General features: G+C 43.3%; 6 protein-coding genes across 13 annotated transcripts in view; 2 read left to right on the forward strand and 4 right to left on the reverse strand.

Moving 5' to 3' along the window:
- Window positions 1–1,599, reverse strand: part of sgcg (sarcoglycan gamma) — a 15,721-nt gene extending 14,122 nt beyond the window's left edge. Inside the window, exon 1 of one of the 2 annotated variants that reach the window (XM_004075847.4) lies at window positions 1,484–1,595. The gene's annotated coding sequence lies outside the window, so the exon portion shown is untranslated. Of the gene's footprint in view, window positions 1–1,483 lie in introns of both variants that reach the window. The other variant, XM_011482873.3, reaches the window with a different exon arrangement.
- A 1,273-nt stretch (window positions 1,600–2,872) lies between these two features.
- On the reverse strand, window positions 2,873–5,647 carry rps25 (ribosomal protein S25). Of its 3 annotated transcripts, none has more exons than XM_011482877.3 (6): window positions 5,277–5,647; window positions 4,917–4,988; window positions 4,038–4,127; window positions 3,765–3,948; window positions 3,016–3,111; window positions 2,873–2,937 (listed from the first exon to the last, which is right to left on the reverse strand). In XM_011482877.3, the coding sequence occupies exons 2-5, from the start codon at window positions 4,917–4,919 to the stop codon at window positions 3,020–3,022; spliced, it is 369 nt and encodes a 122-aa protein (XP_011481179.1). In that variant the 5' UTR covers window positions 4,920–4,988; window positions 5,277–5,647; the 3' UTR covers window positions 2,873–2,937; window positions 3,016–3,019. The 3 variants fall into 3 exon arrangements, with proteins under 3 accessions (XP_011481179.1, XP_020564109.1, XP_023817758.1); XM_020708450.1 differs by lacking the exon at window positions 5,277–5,647 and adding an exon at window positions 5,081–5,114; XM_023961990.1 differs by lacking the exon at window positions 5,277–5,647 and having other exon boundaries at window positions 4,917–5,002.
- Window positions 5,181–8,218, forward strand: trappc4 (trafficking protein particle complex 4). The gene is made up of 5 exons (XM_004075851.4): window positions 5,181–5,400; window positions 5,585–5,759; window positions 5,896–5,999; window positions 7,716–7,842; window positions 7,926–8,218. The coding sequence occupies exons 1-5, from the start codon at window positions 5,226–5,228 to the stop codon at window positions 8,002–8,004; spliced, it is 660 nt and encodes a 219-aa protein (XP_004075899.1). The 5' UTR covers window positions 5,181–5,225; the 3' UTR covers window positions 8,005–8,218.
- An 11-nt stretch (window positions 8,219–8,229) lies between these two features.
- slc37a4 (solute carrier family 37 member 4) lies at window positions 8,230–13,657 on the reverse strand. Of its 2 annotated transcripts, XM_023961987.1 has the most exons (9): window positions 13,545–13,657; window positions 12,865–13,474; window positions 12,501–12,733; window positions 11,824–12,067; window positions 11,460–11,618; window positions 11,289–11,374; window positions 8,891–9,004; window positions 8,655–8,793; window positions 8,230–8,567 (listed from the first exon to the last, which is right to left on the reverse strand). In XM_023961987.1, exons 2-9 carry the CDS (start codon window positions 13,010–13,012, stop codon window positions 8,401–8,403), a joined length of 1,290 nt encoding a protein of 429 aa, XP_023817755.1. In that variant the 5' UTR covers window positions 13,013–13,474; window positions 13,545–13,657; the 3' UTR covers window positions 8,230–8,400. The 2 variants fall into 2 exon arrangements, with proteins under 2 accessions (XP_023817755.1, XP_004075896.1); XM_004075848.4 differs by having other exon boundaries at window positions 12,865–13,636.
- A 577-nt stretch (window positions 13,658–14,234) lies between these two features.
- Window positions 14,235–17,580, forward strand: LOC101157797 (cilia- and flagella-associated protein 45). The gene is made up of 11 exons (XM_023961986.1): window positions 14,235–14,493; window positions 15,185–15,279; window positions 15,388–15,532; window positions 15,668–15,838; window positions 15,931–16,109; window positions 16,193–16,322; window positions 16,391–16,537; window positions 16,612–16,725; window positions 16,809–17,002; window positions 17,089–17,313; window positions 17,382–17,580. The coding sequence occupies exons 1-11, from the start codon at window positions 14,440–14,442 to the stop codon at window positions 17,461–17,463; spliced, it is 1,536 nt and encodes a 511-aa protein (XP_023817754.1). The 5' UTR covers window positions 14,235–14,439; the 3' UTR covers window positions 17,464–17,580.
- An 839-nt stretch (window positions 17,581–18,419) lies between these two features.
- The window catches only part of LOC101157554 (clathrin heavy chain 1), a 33,133-nt gene continuing 24,178 nt past the window's right edge, over window positions 18,420–27,374 (reverse strand). For 2 of the 4 annotated variants that reach the window (XM_011482875.3, XM_011482874.3), the window contains 4 exons: window positions 25,585–25,806; window positions 23,996–24,016; window positions 20,043–20,118; window positions 18,420–19,974 (listed from right to left, as the gene is read on the reverse strand). In XM_011482875.3, coding sequence (XP_011481177.1) covers window positions 19,844–19,974; window positions 20,043–20,118; window positions 23,996–24,016; window positions 25,585–25,806 — 450 coding nt within the window. In that variant the 3' untranslated portion in view covers window positions 18,420–19,843. The remainder of the gene's footprint in view (window positions 19,975–20,042; window positions 20,119–23,995; window positions 24,017–25,584; window positions 25,807–27,374) is intronic. The other 2 variants (XM_004075853.4, XM_011482876.3) reach the window with 1 other exon arrangement.

Below are 27,374 nucleotides of genomic sequence, written 5' to 3' on the forward strand. Positions count from 1 at the left end.
CATATTGATATAATACATTATAATCATATTATATGAGCTACTGTTTACACTGTAGTAAACTACAGATGTATTGTGTACACACATTTAATATTTTTTAGCAAGTACTTTATTTGTAAAAACTGTAATCCTAGAAAGGTTTTACTGCACCATACTTTTTACATGAAAAACCCACTTAGCTACTTATCCTGATACTTTTCTTTTTGTTCATAGGATCATTTGTACTGTTTATTCTAATGATCCACAATGTCCTTACAGGTAAATAACTCCATTAAAGGATCATTATTGGCCAATAGAAAGATTTAGAAAGATTCTTGCAAATTTGAATAAGCTTTGATCTGACAGCCACATAAAAGGTAGAATCTCTGAGACAAAACTGGTTCTATAACATTTGGAATAGAGCAAAGGAACAATGCTAGTTAAACATAGAAATATACTATTAATCTGATAAAAGATGATTTTTTTTCATCCCCAAAAAATGACAATAAAGGCTTAAATGTGGAAATAGTAATAGCCAAATTGTTTGCATATTGAATTTCGACAAAAAATCCCATATCTGTGTTCTTTTTCCCCTTTATAAAATCCTTGCTGTTGCCTCAAGATTGCAATGAAAAAGTCTGTTTTATTAAGTTGTATTATGTTTATACTCTAGAAATGCAAGCATTTTAAAATCTATTGTTTGCCTGACTATTTAGTTATTTATCAGCGCTGTTAACTTAATATTGAGGAGCCTGTCGGTGTTTGAGCGTCAGTCGGACCTCTAGCCGGACATGCGCGTGTTGCGTTACAATCTATTCAGACGTCGGATTTTCTGAAATCCCAATGAAACTAAACAACCCATTAAGTTAAAGTTAGAATTCTAAAATTCATGAAACCCGATTCAAGTTATAATGGTGTCATTGCCACTCACTTCGGGATAGATTAACAGTTACACCCCCTCATTTAGGAGCTCTGAGCATCCGACTCCCAATCTAAAAATGTTTTGACCGTCTTGTACCTGAAGACTCCCGCAATGTTTATAGAAAGCACGCGGGGTTTAAATGTTAGCAAAAACTTCGTTGAGGAGGGGAGGGGTCTACTTAAATACTCATGGGGGGCTGTCCGTCCGTCTGTCTGTAGTAATGTGGTCCACTCTGCTGTGACGCGTCGGCTTCCAAAAATAGGACCGCGCTCTGAACTAAAATTAAGAAAAGAGCAGAGGAAGCAGACACGGACCGCGTTCTAACTGAAGCATGATGGGAAAAAAAAACACTCCAGACACACAAAGGCATCTGTTTTCCTTTACCACTTCAGACCAGTAATGGCAAAGCTGCCAACAGATGACTTAAGCTAACTTAAGCAGATTTTCCCGAACCCCCCTGTTATTTCTCTAAAAAAGTAAAAATGTCTACAGCTCAAACATAGATCATGAGGTCACGCGGAGTGGTAAAAGTTTGGAACTGCGTGTGAGAATTGCTCCGGGGATATTTGATGCAGACGCACTCACCTTTGAGTCCCAGCGCAGCGGCTTCTGTCCAAAGCGACGGCGGGCGGACGGAGCGGCGTGAGCCTCGGCAGCAACTGAGCTCCTCCTCGCGTCTGTCAGCCACTCAACAGCTGCAAGCCATAAATCCTACGCTCCTGAATGTAGCACCACCAACGTCCACCAGAGGGCGCACAAAGCACCATCTAAACGCCTTCAAGATGAAAATCAGATGTAAGGGGATTGAAGCAGTTTGACACTTTATTTTGTTAATTTCAACGCATCTGTATTCATTTAAAAACAATTACATAAAATATTAATGTTTTAATTTATCTAGGTGGGTAATGATCATTTTTAGCCAATTAAAATAGTATCTTTTTTTGGATTTGCTTGATGTTATAGAATGCTTTTCCTTAAAAATGGCTGCTTTTTGCTGTCAGTTGGATTTCTGAGTTTATAATTGCTCTGATTTGCAGTTTATCAAAAGCCAGTTTCCTCTGAAAGTCTTAGTATTTTTTGGCTGAACTTTTTCTTTTTGAAAAACCTAACCTCTGCTAACTTAAATTTTTTTTTTGTGGCATTGCAGATCAAAGAAATAAAAGCCTTTAGTGAGGATGTCAGAAAGAGTGGCATCTACCAGGAGGGAAAGCACTTACGGAGACCAGGAGGTGAAGACCAAGGCTGAATGTAGTTTAGGGGAGCAGGTGGATGAAGCATCCGTCAGCGGCGTTGAACCCTCGGGTTGTTTTCTTTTGTTGCTGGCGCTCAGCGGCGTGACAAAGGAGCAGCCAGAGGCATTCATCCTAGAACTCCTACGTTCTGTGGCCCGCAGCAAAACCTGTCAGGAGAGGGCTTTTCATTTCAAGCCTCTCCTCTGACCTTCCACCATCAACAGCTTTTAACAGGAAAAACAACCAATCTAATTACCGATGATCCACCTGACCATGAAAGCAACATGAGCTGTCAGGATGTCAAATTTACGTCAGGGCAGCCAAAAAACAGAAAATAATTTGCTTTAAATGAACCGTAAATACAGGCAGCCCTTTTTCATTTACTGCATTTGTTTCTGACAAGCATGTCATTATAGATCTCACCCTTATTAAACTGATTAATTGCAGTAACATTAAACCGGATTTCTTCACTATAAACACCAATAAAGAATGATTTTCAACATTTAGATTCATTTTTCTGTAACTCACAGAATTGTCAGAAAACAGAAATCCCAGCAGAAAGTCATTAATACCATTACTGTACTTATAAGGCTTTTAAACGTCAACTAAATCAAAAATTGGCATGAATTGCCATTAGATTTATTGCTGCTCTTTTACACTTTTTGAAGATTTCTACTTTGAATCACCATCTAGAAGTCAATAAGAATTCATGTTTGTAACCAAACACACAGGATCCTCAAACAACTGTTTTTAGATTTTTATTACACCTTTCATTACAAACAGGTCACAGGAAAGAAACAGGAGACCCTGCAAAAGAAAAATACAATCAGTGATTAGAGAGCAGACCTAGAAGGCACAGAAATGCAAGCTGCAACTTTGCAGTACCCGATTATGCCTTTTCTGCTGTTTCCTCATCTCCACCCTTGGTGTTACGCGTGTAGATCAGCTGTGCTCTGTGTTTGGAGACCAGCTTGATCATGCCTGGAAGACAGCAGGACATTGCTGTGAGTGCTCTCTAATGCATGTGCATCTTTAGGAGTGAATCACAAATTATTTCATGTTTGAGTAGACAAAGAGAAGCAAATCTGTGAGGCAGCTCAGAGACAGTAAATCACCTGGTGACACTAAAGTGGTGCACATCCACACAACGACAAACATCATCATGACTCATGATGCAGTTACATTTCAGTCTGCTTTCAGACAGAAAGATACAGAACCCCCATTACATTTACATTTTGCCTGACATGATCTGCTGCTGTGCCGTTTGCCTCCCATCAAGCATTTTGTGTTTGTGAACTTGAATAACCATAACAAAAAATAAACGAGCCATGCAAACATCATTTTTTAAAATCGATCACAAGCACCTGAACAACAGGGACCGCTAAAGAGCACTTTTGATGAATGAATATCGGTCGCAGAGCCTTCATGTAAGTTCATAAACACTAAACAGCACAAAACGTTTGCATTACAACCCCGTAAAGCACCTAAATTTAAACAAAACCTTCATGGAAACGTTCTAAACTTTCTTTTTTTTTTTTTAAATGTATGCTTTTACATTTTTACCATCTGTAAAGACTAAAGCGAGCTCTTCCCTCCCCACATGTGTGGTTCTGAACGGAAAAGCCGGCGTTCACCTTTAGACAGCAGCTCCTGGAGAGCATTCCTGGCCAGAGAGCCACGGATCTTCAGTCTTTCTGATACAACCGCGGGGGTGATGAGCTTGTAGTTGGGGACTTCTTTGTACAACTTGTCATAGGTTGCTTTGTCAAAGAGGACCAAGTTGTTCAGCTTGTCCCTCACCTTTCCCTTGGACCACTTCTGCTCAGGCACAAAAACAGTGCAGTGTGAAAGTTCTGCAAAGGGGAGTTTTTATTTTATTTTATAAATAATCCTTCATGTTTACTTACCTTCTTCTTGGCTTTGCCTCCAGACTTGTTGACTGGGTCCTTGTCCTTTTTGGACTTCCCAGCATCCTTCTTCTTATCCTGCTTAGGAGGCTGAAAAAGAGATGAAGTTTTATACTACAAAGTTGTACTTCTGGAAAACATCAACATGGTTTCAATGTTGGGGATTCTCCCATAAGAGCGTTTCAACAAATCTCTACCATTCATGTCAGGATCAAATTAAAAAAAAGTTCCCTTTAATAAACTCAGCCTGTCATATTTACAAATTAAAGTAAAAAAAAAAAAAGACTAACGTGAAAAAATGTCAAAGTTTTAATAGACTAATACTTAAATTATAAGCTACTGCATCACGTTTTATTGTTCAGTTTAAAAACTAATGACGCATGTGTGGTAAAATAAGAAAAACATTGGTCTTTTTATTACTTTTATTCTATGCTAATACCTATGACAGAGACTGATCATGTGGACCCAATAGTTCAGTGGAACAACAAATATCTGTTGAAGTGAGGGCCTCAACGCCGAAAACATTAAAAATATGTTGTAATCCCTTTGACATCTTCCGATTATGAGCATTAATCCGTGACAATGTCTAAAATAGACCACAACAGGCGTTAATAAGTTCCGATATCTCTCCCGTGTCCTGTGGTCTGCAAGCCAGAAAGCACCTCAAAGCATGGGAGATAATGCACAGGGGTTAGCTATTAAGCTAGCTGGTAACGGCCAAAAGTATGAACATTTCCTTGTTAAACGTTCAGACTAAAACAAATATTAAGATGTTTGCAAAATAAGGAATAAGTCTGATGTTATTATAAATTAAAATGGGTGAACAATAATGTTTAGAACATAATTTCTAACGAAAAGTCAAGGTACACTCGGTCTCACCATGTTTCCTCGTCAAGATGTCGGATCGAAAGGAAGTTGAGCCCTTGCAACAGTCCTTTGGACAACCTGTTTCTGCGGAAATGACATTAGGAATTCTGGGACATTGAGTTCGTCGACGAACCTTTAAAAATCCTCATACGATTTATATTTATATTTTTACTCACAACGAAAACATTCAAACAGAAAAAGAATATGGTTTAAATAAATGTATTTAAAAAAAAAACAACGACAACAAAAAACAACCATGTTCGGATGTTGATGTCACGTGACACATTTAGTCAGCTGTAAACTGAGGCGGACGTCGTAAAGATGGCGATTTTCAGTGTTTACGTAGTGAATAAAGCTGGAGGTTTAATTTACCAATATGACAACTACGTCCCACGGAGTGAAGTGGAGAAGACCTTTAGCTATCCGTTAGATTTGGTCCTCAAGCACCACGACGAAAAGGTCATCGTATCGTTTGGACAGCGGGACGGAATTAAAGGTACATTAATAATGAGTTAGCTTGTCGTCAGCTAGCCTCCTCACCAAAAGCGACACACATCTGAACTCTCTGAATGCGCAAAACAATCAAGTGCATTACATAACTTTTAGCCTGTTAAACGTTTGATTGAAAACGGGTCTTTTACTGAGCTGTTTGAAACTGAAGTGGTGGTTTGGCGGCGCAGTGGGACATGCGCTCCTGTCCATCAATGGCGTGGATGTGATCGGGAAGAACACCGCGGACGGGAAGGACACCCTCGAGTACCTCAAAGACCCCGCGAATTATCCCGTCTCCATACGGTTTGGACGGGCTCGTCTGAGCTCCAACGAGAAGCTGATGTTGGCCTCCATGTTCCATTCGTGAGTGTTTCGGGTTCATTCAAATAATTGTAGAGAACAAACAACCGATTTAGGATGTCCTAACCTAAGATAATTGTTAGAAACCATGGTTCCTGCTTCTGATAGCGTCATGATTTGTCCTTCTTTCTTCCCGTAGGTTGTTTGCTATAGGTTCACAGTTGTCCCCTGAAGTTGGCAGCTCAGGGATTGAGATGCTGGAGACAGACGTCTTCAAACTCCACTGCTTCCAGACCCTCACAGGTCAGACTGATGTTTTGGTTATAACCCATCCATCCAACCATCCATCCATCCATTTTCTTAACCTGCTGTCTCCAGAGGCCATCCTGGTTAGTTTGACGCCCTGGGCGAAACACTGAACATGCATCCGTTTGTGTTTTCTTTTTAAAGGCTGGTTGATTTTGGTGAAAAATTGTCACATTTATTTTGTTGTTTTTTATTTTTTTCATGAACTGAATACAACCCTGACATGACCTATGAATGATATCATCCCGGTCATTTCCGTTGGCTTCATGCATGAACATTAATGGAAACTAAAGGACATATTCTTCTGTTTTTTTGTGCTTAAGTGTCACATAAAACTAAACAAAAAATGACAAACGATTGTGTTAATGGAATCTGAAGCATTGACTGTATTTGAGAACAGCAGAGAAGCTTATATGAAATCCACCAATAAGCTCCTTAACAAGACTAGTCTAATGAAGTGCAAACCTTCATGAGCCAAATGTTGCTCCAAACTTTACTGCAACAGTAAATTTGGTGGTATTTGCCATCTACCGAGTGTTCATTTGGGACATCGCCTGTATTCCTTTTTTTCTTGGAGTGTTTTTCCTCCTCCTCTTTCTAAAATGGACGCTGATGTTTCCTTTGATCTTTTGTCCATTTTCCACAACCTTGAAAAAACGTTTCCGTCTGTCAAACACCCAGAGTTAAGATGAGTGAGATGATGGAAACAAATACACTTTTATTTTTTTTTCACTTTTCAAAAAATCCAGTAAAACCAATGAATTATATTAATGAAAACTATGTCTTGTTAAGAAGCCGTTGTTAGTTAGTTGTGGAGTCTGGGATCATAAGCGGTGAGTTTAAGCCCCTCCCCTCGCCTTTCCGTCATCTTTTTTTATTTTAAGCTGCCTCCCTTTCTTTGCCTCGCCAGAGCCCGTCCCTGCTGCTGCTGTTGGGCCGAGGCACGGGTCAGCCTACACAGGCCGCCAGCCTGTCGCTGTCACTGCCTGCTTGTAACCTTCACTAGTAAAGCGTAGGATACGATCCGGTGGACCTGAAGAGCAAATCACTCAACGCGAAAAGATGAGGCAGAGAAAAACAAAAATCACAACCCAAAGAAAAAGCAAAACAAATGACGAAAGTAGAACCGTTACGTTTTAAAAATCAAAACAACTTTCTATAAATAAAAGGATTGTTTTGGAAAAAACAAAAGGAATTTCCAGAAATCAAGGCGATTTGTTAAAAAATTTGAGTTTGGAAGAAGAGGGGAAGGCAGAAGGTTGGAAAAGAGTACGGTTTTTAGTTCGTTCCATTTTTTTATTACTTTAAAAATGACTTCTGATTTTTTAAATTGACGTTGTGATCTTTAATATGTTAAATGGAATGATTTGGACATCAGGGCCACCGTAGTGAGAGCAGTTTGTTATTTCACAGCTAATCGGTTCCTTTGGTTTGGAAAAGTAAACTGGAGAGAACAGATGACAAACTCCACGGGTCACATGTTTGGAGCTTTTTATTGTCCCTTCTAGTTTAGTGTTTTCCATTTAGCTCTGCTAGGAATGATGTGTGTTATCTCCATAGAAACTCACAGGCCCATTTATATGAACACAAAATGACCATATAAATGGGTTTTTAACTCTATGGCACATGAGTGTTTTGGCATTATTCTACTGAAAAGGTTGTCTTTGTATAATGAATGTGATTTCTGATTGGTGCTGATCTTTGTTCCCGTAGGAATAAAGTTCATCGTTTTGGCTGATCCTCGTCAGTCGGGCATCGATGCTCTACTGAAGAAGATTTACGAGATCTACTCAGATTTTGCTCTGAAGAACCCGTTCTACTCCCTGGAAATGCCAATCAGGTAACCGACAGCGCGAGGAGTGTCCGTGTTTCCCGCTCTCCGCTCAGCCTCCCCTCCTCCACCGCTGCCGTTTCTGTTCGCAGGTGTGAACTCTTCGATCAGAACCTGAAAAGTGCTCTGGAGGTCGCAGAGAAAGCTGGGAACTTTGGAGCCGGTTCCTAGACTCCATAAGAAGAGGAAGATCCCTGATGGGAGGGGAGAAAAGTGCATCTGCTTGTTCTTTTTTTCAGTTCATTTTGGTGATGTAAATACTTTGTTTTTTTGTAAATATTTGACAGATTAAAGTCTAAACTGTGTGAAAATGTAGTTATCCATCGATCAGGTACTTGCATTAAATTATTATTATATTTAAAAAAATAAAAAAAAGGTCACAACATAAAACCTAAATTTGCATTTATAATTATTTGCTACAACATTTATAAACATTTCTTCTGAGACGAGGAAAAAATCCTGCTTTTGTTGCGTTTGTGGCCCAGAATGTGCAGTCATTAAAAATACTGAAGTGTTTAAAAAGAGAAGAGGCGTTTTCCTCTGGATGCGGGCTGCAGTGAGGTGGCGTTAGTCGGCTTTCTTGGCCACGCGTCCCATCCTGGTCTGGATGTTGCGCAGCAGGAAGAATCCAACGCCGCTGATCAGACAGATGACCTCTGCCACCCAGAAGGCCGTTTCCCAGCCGTAGTGCTTGGCTATGGTGCTGAAGGGCAACCCAGAGAGGAAGCCACCAACTTCCAGGGGGAAAAAAAGAAACAAAAACGTTTTGCCAACACTTTTTTTTTTTTTATGTTGCTGGGGGGACTAAAAAGCGGTCGTACCGTTGGCCATCAGGGCAACGATGGCGTGTGATGTTCCAGTGAAGTTCGATGGGGCGCTCTCAATGGCTATGACTCCAAACAGCGCGACTGGACCGTAGGAGGAGAAGCCGAAAGCAGCACCCAGGCTCAGGATCCACACCTGAAGGTGCAAAGGAGGAGGAGGCACCTGTTTGGGAGCAATTTTGTGTGTGTGTGTGTGTGTGTGAACGCTGCAGCGAAGGGGGGCTCAGGGTTACCTTGGAGCTGTCGGGAGTAACGGTGACTCTGAACAGGTACATGGACACATACATGCCAGCCATCATGCAGATCAGGAGGAAGTGGCGAGGGTTTCCGTAGAGTCTCTGCCCTTGCTGTGCAGAAAAGACAGAAGAGAAAACTGTTTTCTACATTCATCAGTAACAAATGTGTGCATGAATGTAACGCAGCAGCAATTCTTTATTGGTATTTCAAATTTAAACAGAGGGTACAAGGATTCAAGTTTGACAAAGTGTACAAAACTGATTACATGTCCCCACACACCCTCCCCTCCCTCCCCTTACTGCACTACTCTTTCAAACTACAAATATTTTGTAAAATATACATTTTCAAAAGAAAATAAAACTCAACTGCACATTTCCAAAATAAAGAGTCAATCGTTAAATATTCTAACAGCAGTGACATCTAAGTCCTTCATATAATTTATCTCATGGTCCGGGTAAATACTCGATTCTGATTGGCTGCTGGGTGTGCGTTAAAACCTGATGAGTTCCGGTCACCTAGCTTAAATGTTTTGTATCACTGCGCCGGCTTCTTTAAAACAACCTTTTGCTTCATCATTTGGACAAAAACAAGCAGTAAGAGATGAACTTTCTCTCTGAACTGATGCTTTATACAACCAATCAGAAAGATCAGCATATATACATCGCCGAATATTGAGTGCAGTGGTGGTGCGGCGCCACATCACGTAACAAATAGTCCGCTTTTTGTAAGAAAAGCGATCCAAATCGGGAAAAAAACACGAATTAAGGACTAAAAACTGGTTAATATGTATTGCTTTTGTAAAGTGACCATGGTATAAGCGGGTTAATGGTCTTCGAAGTGTGCGTTATTACTTTTTAACGCACGCCGTGGAAGCCTCGCGTTGGACGGTTGCTTCCGCGAAGTGCGTTAAAAAGTAATAATGCACACTTCGAAGGCCATTAACCCTTTTCCAGGTGGTATAAAAATCTTGTGTACAACCTCTAGCAGAGAAGTGAATTTTCTCCAAAACCAAATAATGTAAGAGATCATTTATCCACATCTTTAACGTTGGAGGAAATTTGATCCTTCCATTTGAGAACAATAAGTCTCCTAGCAATCAAAGTCCCAAAGATAATTATGTTTGGTGCTTTGTGGTTGAGATTAAACACAAAATATTGCAGAAATTACAGTAGGTTTTATATAGGCCTTTGTTAAACAGCTGAAAATACTATATTGACGGCCAAAAGCAACTTAATTTTACACAGGACCAAAACGTATGTGAGGTAGTGGCCGTTGATTGTTTACATCGATAGCAATGGCTGCTTTTTAATTGAATCTATAGACACTTTGGATACATTTCCATTAAAATGAGCCACAAAAATCCCCATTTTTGGAAAAACTCTTACCTGCAAACCCGATCAGGTCTAATAAATGGTAGACTTTTGCATCTCAAACTGACAAAATGATCACAATATGTATAAATATTGTAATAATAAACAATTCTCCTTTTCTCTCAACTAGTGAACTGATCTGGTGATATTTGTATAAGAAAAAATTATTTTTTAAAACAAATTTCACATATTTTTAGGGACATTTATGGGTCAAAGTAATTGTTAAAGTTCCTCTCAAAGCGGTCCTAGTGGTTGTGTGGTCCTCTGTGTTTTTACATGTGTTTTTAACTTATTTTTATTCCTTTTATTATTGTATTCTGCTTGTTTTTACTTTGTTTAATAATTTTATATAATTCTAGTCACTGTACGGCACTTTGGAAACTGTTTGGACATGTGCTATATAAATAAAGTGGATTGGATTGGTATTTTAAACCACGATTATGCTGTTTTCAGTCAACATATACATATATTTAAAAAAGTCATAGTTTCTGCAGAACAGCAGTAGTTCATTAGAAATTCAACTCTGAGTTGTAGGCGTAACCATTGGCGCGGAGCAAGCCCGCCCCCCGTTTCCATCACTCATTTGTTTACATGCGCTCCTGCTAGCTTACAGCCCGTCACACCATCCAACCTAACATTAGCGGTGGAACAAAAATGGCGAGCAGTATTGCAGCCGTCCAGCCGTTCAGTTCTGATCCAGAGTTCAGCTCAGACGAGGAAAACAAAGGCGTACACGGAGCTATTTTCCTACAGGTGGAGGCATCAGAATGGAGCAGAGCAGGGAAGTTGTGGCCCGCTAGGAGTATTTCCACACTCTTTTTCAAAGGTCATTTGTTCTTCTGCTCCTCACATCGAATTAGATAAAGAAATATTCAAAAGTGATACTTTAATCTGAATTATCTTTATTCTCCATCAGCAGAGAAATGCTACAAGAACATGTTAAATACGGCGTTTTCGTCAGAGGGGGTCTTTAAGGTAGTGCTGGAGTTTCAAAAGGAGAAAAATAAAAAAAAATCCAACCTACTTTGGCGACTGCTTTGTCCGAGAAATAACCGGCTGCCAGGCTGCCCACCAGGCCTCCGACCTCCAGGGCGCTCATGTAGGAGCTGCCTGTGAAGAAGAGCACAGACTCGACTGGAACCGTTGCCTCAGCCCCCCCCCAAGGAGTGCGCCTCCCTCCACGTCTCCTCCATACCCATGAGTGTGGACTGGCCCTTGTCCTGAATGAGAAAGAGCTGGCCCCAGTCGGTGCAGGCCGTCTTCACCCCGAATACCACCAGGTAAGACGTGGAGAGCACCCAGAGGTACGGCGACAGCAGGAACTCGGACAGGGTGCTTCCATCGCTGGAGGAGCCTGAAAGGAGAATATTTTCAACTTCCTCATGATGGAGGTGTGAGGTTTGAGGGGTTTGAACCTCTTATCGTGTTGCTCTTCTTTTTTTTTTCATTCCAGACAGAATCCCATGTGAGGGGTATTACGGATGCAGAGTCCACCCGACCTCTGACCTTTCAGCTCCACAGGGGCCATGGTAACACACCCCTCAAGAGGCCGTTCTCACCTCCTTTGCTCTTCTCGGCCGCTGCCTCGATGTTCGGCAGCCCGACGTCCTTTGGCTCGTTCTTGATCACCAGCAGACACACAACGGAGAGGGCCACGCAGGTCATCCCCGACGCCCACATGATGGCCCTCCAGCTGTAGCTCTCTGCCAGCACCGTGGCGATGATCGGGCCCAAGCTGCCGGCCAGATTCATGCTGCAGGAGAGAACGGCCCACCACGTCCCGAACTGGGAGGGCTCGAACCACTGACGGCACAGCAGAGATGTCAGAAAACTGTACATGATGCACACAGCTGTGCACAACCGTCACTCAACTCCAGTGCAGTTTTGGAACAGTTGCCTACTTTTCACAAGAAAATGCAGCTATTTTTCTGTGAACCGTTTGTTTTTAAAGGTTAAAATACAAGTTAGTGTTTGTTACTTTGAAAAAATAATCATTTTAAGTGAATTTTAAACTCAAAACAGACATTTTAGGCACATTATTGATTGTTATAAGGCAATGATTTTAAAAGATAATCTGTAAATTGAATATTTGAGTCTGCAGCATGCATTATGATAGGAGTGCAGATGGAACGCTCTAAGCTTATTGATTTCGTGCCTTTAACTTGTTCTCCCCAGTCCATCATGGTGGCTGTTTCTCTCCTCGACCCCGACCCCGTGCTCGGCCGTGACCCCGTACCTTGCGCAGGATCCGCCCACAGGGAGGCCATCCCAAACCCTGGCCGAGGCCGTTGAAGAACCACAGGGCGGAGAAGACGGCCACCGTGGACGACCAAGAGAAGACCACGTTGATGCCTCCCACCACGAACAGACCAATGGAGAAGAGCCAGCGGGCGCTGATGCGGTCTGACAGCACGCCGCTGATGAACTTGCTGATAGCGTAGGCCAAAGACTGACTGCTGGTGATCAAGCCTAAGCATACAGAGGGGAGAGCACACAACGCAGAAGGTGGATGACAGCCAGTTTTTACCAAGCAAAACAACTTTGACCTTTGAGAAATACATAGATTATATAGGTGAGAAGAAGAAAAAAAGATGTCATACCCAAATCATCCTTATCCAGCTTCACTTCTTGCATGACAGAAGGCATCACAAAGGAGAAAGTCTTTCTGCTGAAGTAGTACAGCGTGTAGCCCACAAACATGGCAAGAAATATAGTGCTTCTGTAGTATCCATAGCTGGCTTTGGCCATGGCTGCAGCTCCTCTCAGGACAGAGCCTCCGGCCTCTAGACAGTCCCGGACTTCCTCTGACACTGAACTTTGCTTCTGGATGTGGCTGTGAAGCAACGGCTGCCGAAAGCAGAGGTGTTTGCAATCAGTGTTTGAGGTTAATGGTCAACCTGACAGGCTGGGTCAGGAGCATGTGCAGTAAAAAAAAAAAAAAAAAGGCTGGATCATCATCAGGAAAGCATGTTGGGCAATAGGGGCTGTTTTTGTTGTTCTTGTTGATGTTCTTGTGCTTTGCTGTTGAAGGAGTCCTCCAGCTGATGATGGGTCAATATTTGACCTTCAGTTTCCACACAGTTGGTGGGGCTTCAAGCCCAAGTAGGAGTGGGGGGGTAGGGAGGGAGCCCCCCATTTGCAGAAACCTAACACACACTAAAGCAGGACAGGTGATTGTGTGAAGTCCTTCACGCGTCTTTTGCTGCAAATCTATCAGATCAAAAAGTCATTTAACGTCAATAAAAACAGTTATTTGCCCGCGTGCCGCGCTGCAACATACCCGAACAGTCTTGAGAAACAGCCCCGGTGAATCCTGCAAAGAATAGACCTGGATTCAAAGCTCATGATGCGGATGAAAAAAACAAAAAAAAGACACGGATTGTCTGAAAAATTTCCGCGTCACGTGGACTGGCTGGCCCCGCCCACATTTGCCGCACAAACATGAATGGGGAGGGGCGGGGATTCAAAAATAAACTAATTTTTTGCCAAATAAAGCGATACTATAGATAAAAATGCGCACAGTATAAATAAGACAATTAAAAAATAAATTTTGAATGGCATAGAAAAATATTAGGATCAGAAAAAAAGCACTTTAAAAATATTTTCCTCGCCGGCAGGGGGCGACACCAAGCTGCATTTTACAACGAGGAGGCGCCTTCTCCACTTGTTTTTATAAGCAGAAAAGCACGCGCTCAATCATATCTCAACTTATTACGAACTAACATATCTACAGGGTACAATTTTGTTTTTTAATTCAAATAACAATGGTTCTGATGAAGACTTTGAAAACGTTTTAGTTAACGCCATTCAGTGGCTAAGTAGCTTTTCATTGAATAGCACGGTAATTTTATTAGAAAATAAGAAACGAAAGTTGTTATTTTTTTCACGTATTATTATATATTATATTTATTACACGTGAGAAGCTAATGTGTAGCTGACGTTACCGACACCTCCTTCTTCCTGGGATCAGTGGATTCGTTTCCATGACAACCACCACCAACAACCAGCACGCAAACGACTTTAAGGACGCCAAGTTCTCTCTTTCTCTTTCCAGGGTTCCTTTTGGAGAGATATCTGCAAATATTTGATTATTTTAGTTGACCACACGTTCAGTGGGAACAACACCTCCATCCTCATCGTCGGGTCCATCTTCATCCCTTCATCTCTGCGTAGACATGCCCTCCTGCAGACCCAAGGGGGAAAAAACCCCGCTCAGCAGCCCGAAGAAGGTGAATGTGGGGGGAAGCAGATTAGAAATAGATAAATGTGTGTGATGAGACTTTTTTTAAGTGAATAAAGTTCTGAAGCAGACAAATCTGGGTTTAACCAATCATTCAAAAATGATCACATTTCTGTGTTTTGAAGTCAAAACGTGTTCATTGTTTTTTCAGGCCTCACTACTTTATCACTGTTAATTATATTTTAAAGTAATGTAGTCCGTTGCATTGACTGTTCGGAGATACCTCATTGATTATAAACAGGAAATTAAAGCGCAGAAGAATTACAGTTCTTTGACAATCGTTTCTCGTTTTTGGAATAAATGAGCTCCTAAAGTTAATTCAATATTTTCAGGGGAAGATCTGAATCTATTTAAAGGGATTTGATGGTGCCCACTAACTTCCTTTCCTTATGTCTAAAATATATCAAATAAATCTGAAATTACATAAAGATTGTTAATAAAACACAATCAGTCAAATCAAAGTCAATCAAACACAGTTTCTCAGACTGTTTGTTGAGCAAACTTTAGTGATCCCATCACAGGGACATTCATTTCTTATAAATAACAAACTTGTCAGCGTGTTTTGTCTCTTAAATGCCATTTACGGTGTTGATAGTCACTTTTTTTATCATTTTAAAGGAGAGTTTTTTCCTCTAACAGCTGCTCATTCACTTCTTTCGGATTCTCATCTGAACATGCAGGAGAACTCCACCACTGGAGGAATGGATCCATCCCATGAGAAGCACAAGGAGGAAACAATTCTAATCATCAGCAAAGACTTAATCCGCACTCTCAGGTGGACTAACATTCTACTTTTTGCCATTAGTGATGATTAAAACCTATTAAGGGCACATCAAATGTTCATCTCAGTTGATAACATTAGAATAAACTCTGCTTCTGCCAGGATCCCGCGAAAAGATCCTCCAAAAAAGTCCATCACTCTTCCATCAGCTGAGTTTGAGCAGATCACCTCAGCATCCCGTTTTCTCACCCAGGAGGAGAGAGAAGCCCTGAGAAAGACCTACCAGAAGGAGAGGGAGGAAAGATTGGTAGACTTCCTATAACTTTATGTCCTTTAACGATTAATGAAGTATTTTGAAATTGAACTGAACAAAACTACAAAGAAAAACAAAAAATCAGTCTTTAGTCCTGAGGAAAAACGATAAACTCGTTATTTGATTTAGAGAGCTGCTGAGGAGGAGAAGAGTCGAATCCAGGAGGCGGCTCTTTCCCAAAGCAAGAACCGGGAGTTGAGCGACCTGGAGCTGGAGGCTCAGAAACGTGCACAGCGGCTGGTGGAGCGGGCCGAGGCTTTGAAGATGGAGCAAGAGGAGGAGATCAAGCAGCTCAACCAAGTAGGAAGCCACCGAGAAACCGAAGGTGAAGGGAGGCCTCCCATGCACCACAGTGCGACTGAAACCTGGGTGTGTGTGTGCTGTCCCACCAGCTGATTCTAGGCACTCAGTGTCAAGCCACGTGTGACGCCCAGATCGAGGAGAAAGAACAGATCAAGGTGGAGCTGGCCGAGGAGGAGAAACGCCTGGACACCCTGATGGAGAAGGAGCGCCGCAAGGCTTTGGAGAGTTTGGAGAAGATGGAGGAGCTCCGCAAACAGCAGCTGATCAGGTGAAGTTCTGAAGAAACGTTCATAAATGTGTCCAAACCACAAACGGCGTCGATGAGGACTTAGTGACAAAGTTGGGTTTCAGGGGGAGGCAGGAAATCTGCGACCAGATCCTGCTAAATCTGGAAGAAAGGCAACTCCAAGAGGAGATAAAAGAGCAGGAGAAACTTCAGCTCTGTCAGGACCAGGACAGAAAGAACCTTGAAGATCTAAAGGTGCGGTCCAAAGAAAAACTGCACTTTTCCCTCTGGAGTTCCCCTCTGAAAGCTTGTCATCTCTGCAGACCCTGGAGAAGAAAATGCTGGAGAAGAAGCTTCTGCAGGAAGAGATCATACGCATCAACGCCGAGGTTGCAAAAGCCAAGGAGAGGAGAGCTGAGGAGGAGAGACTGGCTGACACACGAGCCATGGAATACCTGCAGAAGAAGCTGGTCCGAGAGTTTCTAACAGATACTTCTTCTTCAGTCCCTTCCGTTTGTTAATTTCTTCTTTTGACCTTTTCCAGGAGCGGGAGGCGGAGTACGAGGCCGAGCAAAAACGGATCAAGAAGGAGAAGGAGATGGAAATTGCCAGGCTGAGGGCCCAGCAGCAAAGAGCCAAAGACCACAAAGCAGAGCAGGTCCCAAAAGGTCTCCATCTGTCCAAAGTGTGTCCCCGCCGTGGAGTGACATCCTTTTCCTCTGCTTTCTCTGGCTTTGGCAGGATGAAATCCGGGCGAAGAGAAACCAAGAAGCCGAGGAGAGAAGGTGGAGGCAGAAGGAGAAAGAGCTGGCGATCAAGAAGGCGCGTGAAGAAGCAAAACTGAGGGCTGCCCGCCTGGAACAAGTTCAGAACAAAGAGCACTGCCTGTCCATCGAGGCCGGCCGGGAGAAGGCCGCATTCGAGAGAGTCCTGGAGTGAGACCCAGACAGAACTGTTGGATTGGAGGGGAAAAAAAGATCTACATCTTAACTGGCTGTTGTGCTCCCTCCCCCCACTATAGGGTCCAACAAGAGGAGATGGCCAAGCAGAAAGAGAACGAGGAGAGGAAGCGTGAGAAGGCACAGCAGCACGCGCTGGCCATCCGTCAGCAGGTGAAGGAGCGCGAGCGCTCAGCCGCCGCCAGGCGCAAAGAAACCTTCAAGGAGGCCGACCGGCAGATGGAGGAGGCCAGGCACAGACAAATGAAGCTGGCTGAAATCAAAGAGAAGAAGCTGCAGCAGCTTAGGTAAATGTGGTTTTTCAACATGTGGACCTGCAACTCTGCAGCACTAACCAGAACCTCTCCATGTGCAGGAATGTGGGTCTCTCGGAAAAATACTGCGCTCAAGTGGAAAGAAAGGCTCAGAAATTATTTCAGCCCCATTTGAAGAACTGAGAGGAACCGGAGTTTGGTTCTGCGAAGAAAAGACACCTCAGTCACGAAACCTTTTACAGAATTCTCACATTTTGATTATTAATTAAAATAAATGATATTTGACTTTTTGAGTAGAAATCATTGACTGTATATGAGAACTGGACTGAGTGAGCGTGACATTACCTAAAGAAAATGGTTTACTTCCAGCTCCAACCAATTTAGTCGCCGCTTTTTTGCATTACGGACGCCATTATGTTGGATCCAGACGATGTCAGTGAGCAGTGATTGGTCCAAGTAGGTCTGAATGGGCGTTTCTATGGCAACCAGTCTCGACAAGCGTGAGATTGTTGGAAGTCCAGTCCTGGATATACGAAACCTGTCAAAAACGCTTCAAATGTTGGATGTGGGGGACAGCAGGCACCGCCTCCTTTCATCAAAGCATCTGATTGGCCAGTTCATAATTTTAATAACTTGCAATGAGGACAAAATATGATAAAAAAGAAAAACAGGATTATCAAGAACAGCCCAAAGGAACGACGTGGAAACGGTCTCCCATGGGCTTACCACCCGTAAAGGAACCTCGAAAGGGGCCGGTGCAACATGGTTTGGGTGGCAGTCAAAGGCGGGTGCCTCTGCGGCAGAGACCCAGTTGGACATGGGACTACGTCTCTCGGTTGGCCTGGAAACGTCTGGGAGTCCCCCCAGAGGAGCTGGAGGAAGTGACCGGGGCGAGGGAAGTGTGGGCATCTTCATTTAGATTGCTGCCCCCACAACGCAGGAAGAGAATGGATGGATGGCACAGAAATATAAATAAGGTGCTTTTTCTTTTTGGAAACAGCAAAGAGGAACTTTCCAACCCCTGCTGGGTTCTGGTAAGAAACTGGACCAAATGGCTGTTTTGGTGTAAAAGGTTGCAGACAGACCCGTCATTTACAGTGAAGCACGTCGCCGGAGCACACAAACACAAGAGACCGGGGGCTATTTTCCCACTTTTATTTAGGCTAGTATTTCCCTTTCACTGAAGTCATATTCTTTCATGTATCAATGACAGATCCTCTTCATCATTAATATCCATGACAACCAAAAGGAATCGAACTTATGTTTAGGGTTAGGATGACACTTTACACACACAGCTTTAAAGCATGGAAGGAATTGAAGTACATCAAGGTAAATAACAGGCTCTTATTCCAGACCGTTCTCGACAAACACCTGGAGGCAGAGACCTTATTTCTTCATCATAACCATCTAAACACACAACCTACAGGAGTGTTTATGGAGTCTTTAAATGGAGGGATCCACCAGCCTGCCTTCCTCTGTTTCACACAGGACAGGGGCAGGGGGGGGCGGGGGCGTTTCCAGTTTGTCATGTTCCCCTTCGGGGGGGGGGGGAAAACAAAAAAAAACAAAAAGGTTCTGGAGACCGAGGGAAAACACGGCAACACCTGGCATACACGGGCCTCGGTACGAAGAGGATTCAGAGTAAATACACACACATACACACACGCGGCGCAGTTCCAGCCCCCACACCCCGGGTTAGGGGGGGAGGCGGTTAACCGTGGTCCCGTCCTTGCAAGTACACAAACACAGTCCCACACAAAACACTGTACACGGCACAAGAGGTCACCTTATACATGGAGCCATGAAGAAGAGCAAATATCTAGGAGGGTGGAGTGGACAGGCCTCTGCAGGCTGGTGGGGCGGGTTACCTCTTTATCCCCCCCCCCATTTTAAATTTTAGACCTTCAGGTCACACATGCACACACACACACACACCCTCAGTCACACAGTGACATACTTCTGTATGCATTTGAACTCCATAAAGCGACACTCCTGTGCAGAATATACTATCATTACTTAGTGTGACTAGTCGTAGCCATTTCAGTGGCGCTATACGTTTCATATTATTTGTAACCCCTCCCCCCCCTTTAGGAATATACAACTAGACGGACAGATGAGACGATGGAAGCCGATCACACGGTCAGTACGGCAGACGCCAGAGCTCGTCTGTTTCTTCATGAGTGCAAAGTCCAATGCTCCTCCACCTACTTCAAAGGTTCGCTGCTTTAACAAGTCCACTTCTGCACAAACCACTTAAAAAAAACAACAACACAAAGTATAAACGTACACCCGAGAAAAAATGACTACATTAATAATAAATATGGAATGTGAAAACAAACATGGTCCAAACTCTTTCAGACGCAAATAAAAAGTCCTTCATTGAGACGACATCTCTTTCTTGAATAAACAAAAAATAAAATAAAATAAAAATCAAAGTGGTGGAAACCAGAGTGGGCTGTTGCTCGCTTGTGGCCCCTGTTGTGAGTAGAAGACCATGGGAAGCTGGTGAGGTGAACACAAAGAGACGACGGATGAGAGGAAAGGAGCTGGGAGGTGGGGGCGTTCACATGCCGTAGCCGAAGCTGGGCTGTGGCGGCTGGCCGTAGCCCGGGGCAGCTGGGTAGCCGTAGCCGTACGCCTGCTGAGGGGGCACGGCTACGTTGGGCCCCGCGGTGAGCATGAGCTGGGGTGTGCCTGCGGCGGAAGGAGCAACGGTTGGTTATGGCGGCGTTGCACAAACCGACGAGTCTGGGTCTTCTTACCGTAAACGATGGGCTGAGACTCGGTGGCCTGCTCCTCCTGTTTCCTCAGAGACTCGGAGGCTTCAAGCTTGTCCACCTGCGGGGGGAACACCACAAGAACCGACGGGTCAGACGGCCGCCGGACCCGCAAAAACGGGGCTCTCCTAGGGCGAGGCCACAGAAGCCGGGTTTGTTTAAAAAAACAAACAAAAAAACTGACCTCGGGGTTATTTCACTGGCTGACGGATGGGACCATTCCTGACAGGCGGAGACGAATACAGTCCAGATTTATAAATAGGCTGCAGGCCTTGCTATCGGGTTGGAGGCCATCCGTAAGGCAAAGAGGGCTAACTAAAGGTTTAAACGCTACGGGCTACTCTAAATTGCTCGGGAGCAGCGGTCTATGTGACAGATCTCCACTTATGTGGAAAGAAATGAAGAAATGAGGAAGGGGACACAAAGAAAGACAGCTATTGGGGAATAATGGTCCCAACCATCCAGCCACCCGAAACGTCTACCTGGACACGTTGGAAACGTATGTAGAGAACCAACTCCTCTAAAGTCAGAGGGACTGTCGCGTGTTCGCTCCCTCACATGGCATATAATCCAGATATTCTAAAAGGATCGGATTCATTTACCACGGAAAACCCCGGAACGGGATTCTGATCAGCCTGTAACTGTAACACTTGAGGACCCACTCCCACCATCTTTGATCTATTGTAAAAGTGTTTCCAGTGGTATTTTAATTACAATTGTGCCGATTTTAGCCAAAAGATAGAAAAAAATAGGAAAGAGTTTCTGCCAAGCGGTGTAGTTTATCAGAAATTTGGCTCCAAGATGTGGACAGGACCATAGGCATGGAGCAACCCCGCCCCCTCTTCCCCTCCCTGTTGCTCATAGATCTCATAGCAGGGGGGTTGTGGCCTGCCGAGCGCATTTTCTTCATCCCACGAAGCTCTTTTTCAAGCCGTTTGCTCGATTCACAAGAATTGAAATAAATCCTCAGAAATGCAACTTTGAGCTGAATATATTCTGAAAATAAACCTGCATCATGAGAAAGTTGCCACAAAAACGTTAAAAACACAAAAAACTTTTTTTTTTGGAGTGGGTCTTTAAGTGAAGCAGGTTTGCAAAACTACAAATATGTCCACAGCTTCAGTCACGTGAAATACCCACAATGCTTTGTGAGCTGTGGCCGACATAAAGGGGGATTTTCTCCCACAAACGCATGGAAAACTAGAAATAGTTTTAGTAAAACGATGCTGCCAGTTTTAAAGGGGTTTGGGAGGCAACCAACTCATTACTAGTTTGACATTTTTGGTTTTTTATTTGGTACTGGAATATTTGCTAAGCAGTTCAGACGCAGACAATAGCAGGAGGGATTATGTTTAGTTGTGACGGTGTGCAGTGCAGACAAAGAAAAAGTCCTCCTAGAGTGGTTCTGGTTCTGGGTTCAGTTCTCTACATACCTTCTACTCCACTACTACACTGGACTCGATTAAGCAGGCCAAGTCAAGAAAAGTCAGGCCGTTTCATTTCAGCAGAGAAGAGTCGACAGACATGCTGAAGCAGAAGTTGAGTTATTGTCTTCTTGAAGATAGCATGAGAGGAAGAGGAGGAGGAGGACGACGACAGGGACAGAAATGGGGGGGGGGGGGGTGGTGGTGGGGGGGATGAATTTTGTTTCAGCCAGTTCAAAGTTTCCAGAAGCAGGCACAGCCAACAACATTGCCTTCAAGCCTAAGTGCTGCTGATGCTACTAAGGGAAGAGGAGCATGCTGGTTCCTACGACTCCTTAGAAGATCTTCAACTAGAAGACGACCTTTTGTTTCTTTTTTAAAAAGGTCACGGAGACTAAAAAAGTGCCTTTGGAAATGTCCCAACCTAAGACTGAGGGATAGGAATGTAGACAAAAGCCAGTGAAAGACGCATTTTAGAATGAACTTTGCTGCTTTTAGCAACTAAATATAGTAATGAGAGTCTGAATTACTCAGATTACATCAGAAGGACGAGCGGCAGTCAGAGGCTCTGCTGAGGGGAGAGGCAGCAGCAGACGGATCCATTCGTTTGTCTCAGAAAAGTACGGTGGCCCTGAAGTACAAATCCTCAGTGCAAATATATAAAGATCACAACAACAAACACACTTTAATCAAAACGAAATTTCAGACACCAAAACACAATTGCAAATATGAAACAAAAAAAAAAAAAAGAAATTTATCTCTTGAAATCAAAATGAAATGTTAAAAAAAATGAAGCAAATAAACCAGAAAAGGTGGGTAAACAGGACATCACTGATTGGATGATGACATTTGTTCACCTTTTCAACCCTAGTTAATAGGAATGAAAAATGTTTTTTGTCGTGATGGAGGACATATATATTAAATAATTTAAAACAAACTGCATTTGTGAGTAATCCTTTTTGTTTTTAATGAATCAGGATGAATCAGGAGCAGATGAAAATAATGATGTTTGACAAGACTCTCTCTTTTGACACATTAAGTGAAATGGGCGAGCCACAAGCTCCCTGCTCTGATACATCCACCTGGAGACAAATGGATCCATGAACGTCTTCATTTTCCTCGTCTGAGCTGGAATCTGGATCAGAACTCTACGGCTGGACCTCCAATATTGCTCATCGTTTCTGCTACACCGCTAATGTTAGGTTGGAAGTTGTGGGGGGCAGGAGGTAGTGTAACAAAGGGATGATGGGATATCAGCGGAGGCTTACTTCCCCATCCACAGTCCCGCCCACAACTCATTGGTGGAACTTCTATTGAATTCCTGCCGCTCTGCAGAAACCATGTCCTAGAAAGCGACACAGGCTTTTAGACTTGGCTTAAATCTGCATAATCAGAACTCAAAGACCACTGGGCACGCCCCACTGGGCACGCCCCACTGGGCACGCCCCACTGGGAACGCCCCACTGGGAACGCCCCACTGGGAACGCCCCACTGGGAACGCCCCACTGGGAACGCCCCACTGTCAATCAAAAGGTGATTGGAGTGGGTCTTTAAGCTTCTGGCTAAAGTTTGAGGATTGCTCCATCAACTCTTTACCACAGTTCAGGTAAAACATTGTTCTGCTTTCTCTCTTCTACAAAACTCAAACATCATCATCCAATCAGGGACATCCCATAATACCCCCTTTTTTAGGTTTCTCCTTTGGTTTCATTTTGATTTGTTTTCTGAAACGTTTCCTTTTTAATTTTTTTGTTTAATTTTTTTTAAATTGCGTTTTGATTTCTAAAATGTCAGGTTTTATTTTTTTTATTAATGTTTTTGCTTTATTACTTTGGGTTGTGATCTTTAAAGCTTTTTGCATTGTTGACGTTATTCAGACGTCAGGGACACCGTAGGCGCCTAAAAGTGTGTGAGAAACAACAGCAGGTTGTGGACTAACTCTTCCCTCTAGACTTCAGAGCGCTGGCAGACCTTTGGGCACAAAGACCCCTCCAGAAATAATCTGGAGTCCCTTCATCCTTTTAAGAAACGATATTTCAAAGAGCCACAGGTTCTCCTGGTGCCATTGACAGCAGCAGGCGGATGATTTCACCACATTCTTTTTTAGTTTGCCATTTGTTTTTGGCAAATCCCATCAAAAATGTCCATGCAGGGGTTATTCACTAAATACACTGCAATTAAAAGACTAACAGTATAAAACAACGTTTAGGTTAACAGTTAGCAAACTGTCTTAGGAAACAAATGTCAGAACAAACTCCCCAAAACTTCCCTCACCTTGTTCCAGCTCAGATTCTATCCAAAATGCATTTGTTGTTTCCTGCCTAAAAGTTAAACTAATCCAGCGACAGCAGTGAACAGAGCGGACGGATGGGTGTGAGGGCTCAGGTAAAGGCGAGGAGTTCACAGATGGAAAGGGGGGAGGCATGCACTTTCTGCTATTTTTACTCCTGCAAACTACACACTACAGGGGAGAGGGGTCCAAAAGGATGATTAGAAAATGGATTGGACTTTCACCTTTTCCTTTATCGAATCAACCTGGAAAGGAAATTCAGAGAGGCAACTTAAGGAGGAAAAAAAAAACCAAACAAGAGTCTCCTAAAGCAGAAAGCGACAGAAGAAAAAGAATAAAATAGCAAACCCATGACTTGGAGAAACACAAAACCTCTCAGTGAGATGAAGGTAAAAAACCAAAACAAAAAAACAACAACAAAAAACGCCACTTTTGATACAAATGCAGACTTCAGATTCATTGAGTTACAGGAAAAAATGTTAATTTATATACAGTTCAGACCAAAGGTTTGGACTCACCTTCTCATTCAAAGAGTTTTCTTTATTTTCATGACAATGAAAATTGTAGAGTCACAATGAAGGCAACAAAACTGTGAATTAACACATGTGGAATTATAAACATCACAAAAAAGTGTGAAACAACTGAAAATATGTCATATTGTAGGTTCTTCATAGTAGCCACCTTTTGATTTAATTACTGCTTTGCACAGTTTTGGCAAAGCACTCCTTGCACATTCTCTTGATGCAGCAGCTCAGATTAGAGAGCAGGTCAATGGCACACAGAGTTCTAGCAGCAGACACGTCTCTACAACAACTGTTACAAGGAGACTGTGAATCAGCCAGATGACCTGGCCTCCACAGTCACCGGACCTGAACCAAATCCAGATGGTTTGGGGTGAGCTGGACCACAGAGTGAAAGCAAAAGGGCCATAAGTGCTTAGCATCTCTGGGAACTCCTTCAAGACTGTTGGAAGACCATTTCAGGTGACCAGAATGTGCAAAGCAGTAATCAAAGCAAAAGGTGGCTACTATGAAGAACCTAAAAGAAAAACTAGAAAGAACATAGACATATTTTCAGTTGTTTCACACTTTTTTGTTCTGTATGTAATTCCACATGTTTTCATTCACAGTTTTAATGCCTTCAGTGTGACTCTACAATTTTCCTAGTCATGAAAATTAAGAAAACTCTTTGAATGAGAAGGTGTGTCCAAACTTTTGGTCTATAGTGTGTATATAATTATATGTGGAAGTGAAATGTTCTGCACTGTTTGTGTGTTCTCTTTTCTTTTTAATATATATACACACACACATACATATGTACATATATATATATATATATAAAATTATGAATTATTTTTTTCTTTTTTAGTGAATAAAGTTTGCTGGAAGAACTTAAAGACTTTGAGAAAATGCATGGGCTGTTACTCGGTGACAGGAGGAGCGACATTAATCTCCTCTGTGACTCATTTGTATGGAAAAGCAGCTGGAATGAGGGGAAAGCCAAAGTCATGACGTGACAGACTTGAGCGTGGAGGGAGGAGCACGAACGCAGGAAGGGACTGGTGGAGCTGGAGGAATTTGAGACAACTGTCGGAGAAACTTGAAGGGGCAGCAGAAGCTCTATTTTCCACCTAAAATGCACTAAAGTCCTGCAAATGTATCAAGATATCTGCAATTTCTGTCTGTTTGCCAAACTAACATTACAGGTGTGAAAAGCCGTCCTCTAAAGCTGACTATTTGGTGGAGATTATATTTAAAATAGGAGTCTAGATGGCATCACTTCTCTTCTGCTTGGCTCAGACCAGTTGACCCACCTTGGATAGGTATTCCCTCATGACCTGGATGAAGTATGGCATGGAGAAATCCATGATGTTGTGTCGCCAGGCGGTTTCCAGCACCACGTCTGGCCGCAGCAGGTCGTAGCAGGTGAACAGGCAGGCGGCAAAGCACTCCTTCTTGTCTTCCAGCAGGAACCAAGCCAGGAGCTCCTCCGCAAGCTCAATGTCTTTGGACTCAGACGCGTACTGCATGGCATCCTGGGAGAGGAGCACAAACACAGGTGAGTTCAAGAAGAACTGAGCTTGTTTGCTTTTCAGTTCTCAAAGACCCATTCCGAAAATTGTATTTGAGTATTTCTTTATTCGTTTTGAATCGGAAACAGGCAAACTTTTTTTTTTTTTTTTTTTTTAAGAAGAGCTCATTTGTTGCGTAGAAAATACACCGGGCGGGCCACAAGCTGCCCTGCTCCGACACAGGAAGATGGTTCTGGTCCCGCCTACAACTCAGAGGCAAACTTCTAATGAATTACTGGTGCTCTGCAGAAACATGTGCAGTGTCCAAACTGGAGGGCTGCATTCTTCCTGGGCTGCATTTGTGGGCTGCTTACGTCACAGCGCCGCGAAAAGTGCAGTCCAGGAACATTCCAGGTACATTCCAAAGGCATTCCCTCAAATGCGGCCGAGGAATACGGCCTTCTTTTTCCCCATTTCAAGGATTGGTCTTTGGTATCCTTCTATGCTGTCCATATCCCAAGATGCATTGCGGCCAAACTCTGAAATTTTCTGACTGTTGAGCTGGCCCCGGAGTTGGAAATAATGACACCTTTTTATAATTACATCTCCAAGATTTAAAGTTGGATGAAATAAGCCTGGAAAACGTTGAGCTCCATGCCCGGTTCACTACTTCCCTCTGTTTGGGACTCACGGTTAGAGCTGTGACGGTGTCGGATTTTTCATCACCGCGGTGATGAACCACCAGGGGGCGCGGTGTCGCGGTTAACCGCAGCCCCCCCCCTTTGTTTATACAGACACGTAACGTTACGCTGCAAAAAATAGTTCCCAAACAAAACATGTAGTGATATTCATGGAAATCTAACAGTGCGCGTTCATGTTTGGAGTGAAGGTGAACCCTAATAACCCCCCCCCCCCCTCCCTACACACACAAAATCCTCCGGCGGGCGGCTGTGTCGCGCGCCCTTAAGAACGCACGCAGCTTGAAACGGAAATGAATACAATGTAAATTAACAATTAGAACGCAGTAAATTTGTCATAAATTTCTCGCGAGACGAAAACTTCTGTTGTAGAATGAGTTTGTGTGCTTCTGAAAGCGAGCTCCAGTGTGTAAAGGGAGCGCGTGGCACGTGCAGCGCCTATGAGAGAGAGCGGTGGGAGAGAAGGAGAAAACAGTCTGAAAGAAAGAAGGAAAGTCTGAGCACAGGACTAACAGAAAAAGTCAATTATCAGGAAAGATGAATGTGTTCAATGTGTTTATTATAGCTCCATTCACGCGCCATATGCAAAACTTAAAAAAACAAAACGTGCGGTGATGCGGTGATGCGGTTATCGTCACAGCCCTACTCACGGTTGCTAGGCGACGGGACATTCGCCGATGTTACGGCTGCAATTATCTAAGGGCTAGACTGGTCCAAATCCACAGCCGTTCTCATCTGGCCTACCTGCTCGACGAACGACCCAGCCAACGCCGCCCGGGAAGGCCGCAGCCATCGAAGGACGCAGGCCTCCATCTTGGACACAAACTATGTCCTCAAAAGCAACTGTTTTTTGATGTTTTATTTTTTTACTCTAGCTAAAAATGGCACAATGAT

This window comes from Oryzias latipes, chromosome 13 (assembly GCF_002234675.1).
Source record: "Oryzias latipes chromosome 13, ASM223467v1".
Lineage (NCBI taxonomy): Eukaryota > Metazoa > Chordata > Actinopteri > Beloniformes > Adrianichthyidae > Oryzias > Oryzias latipes.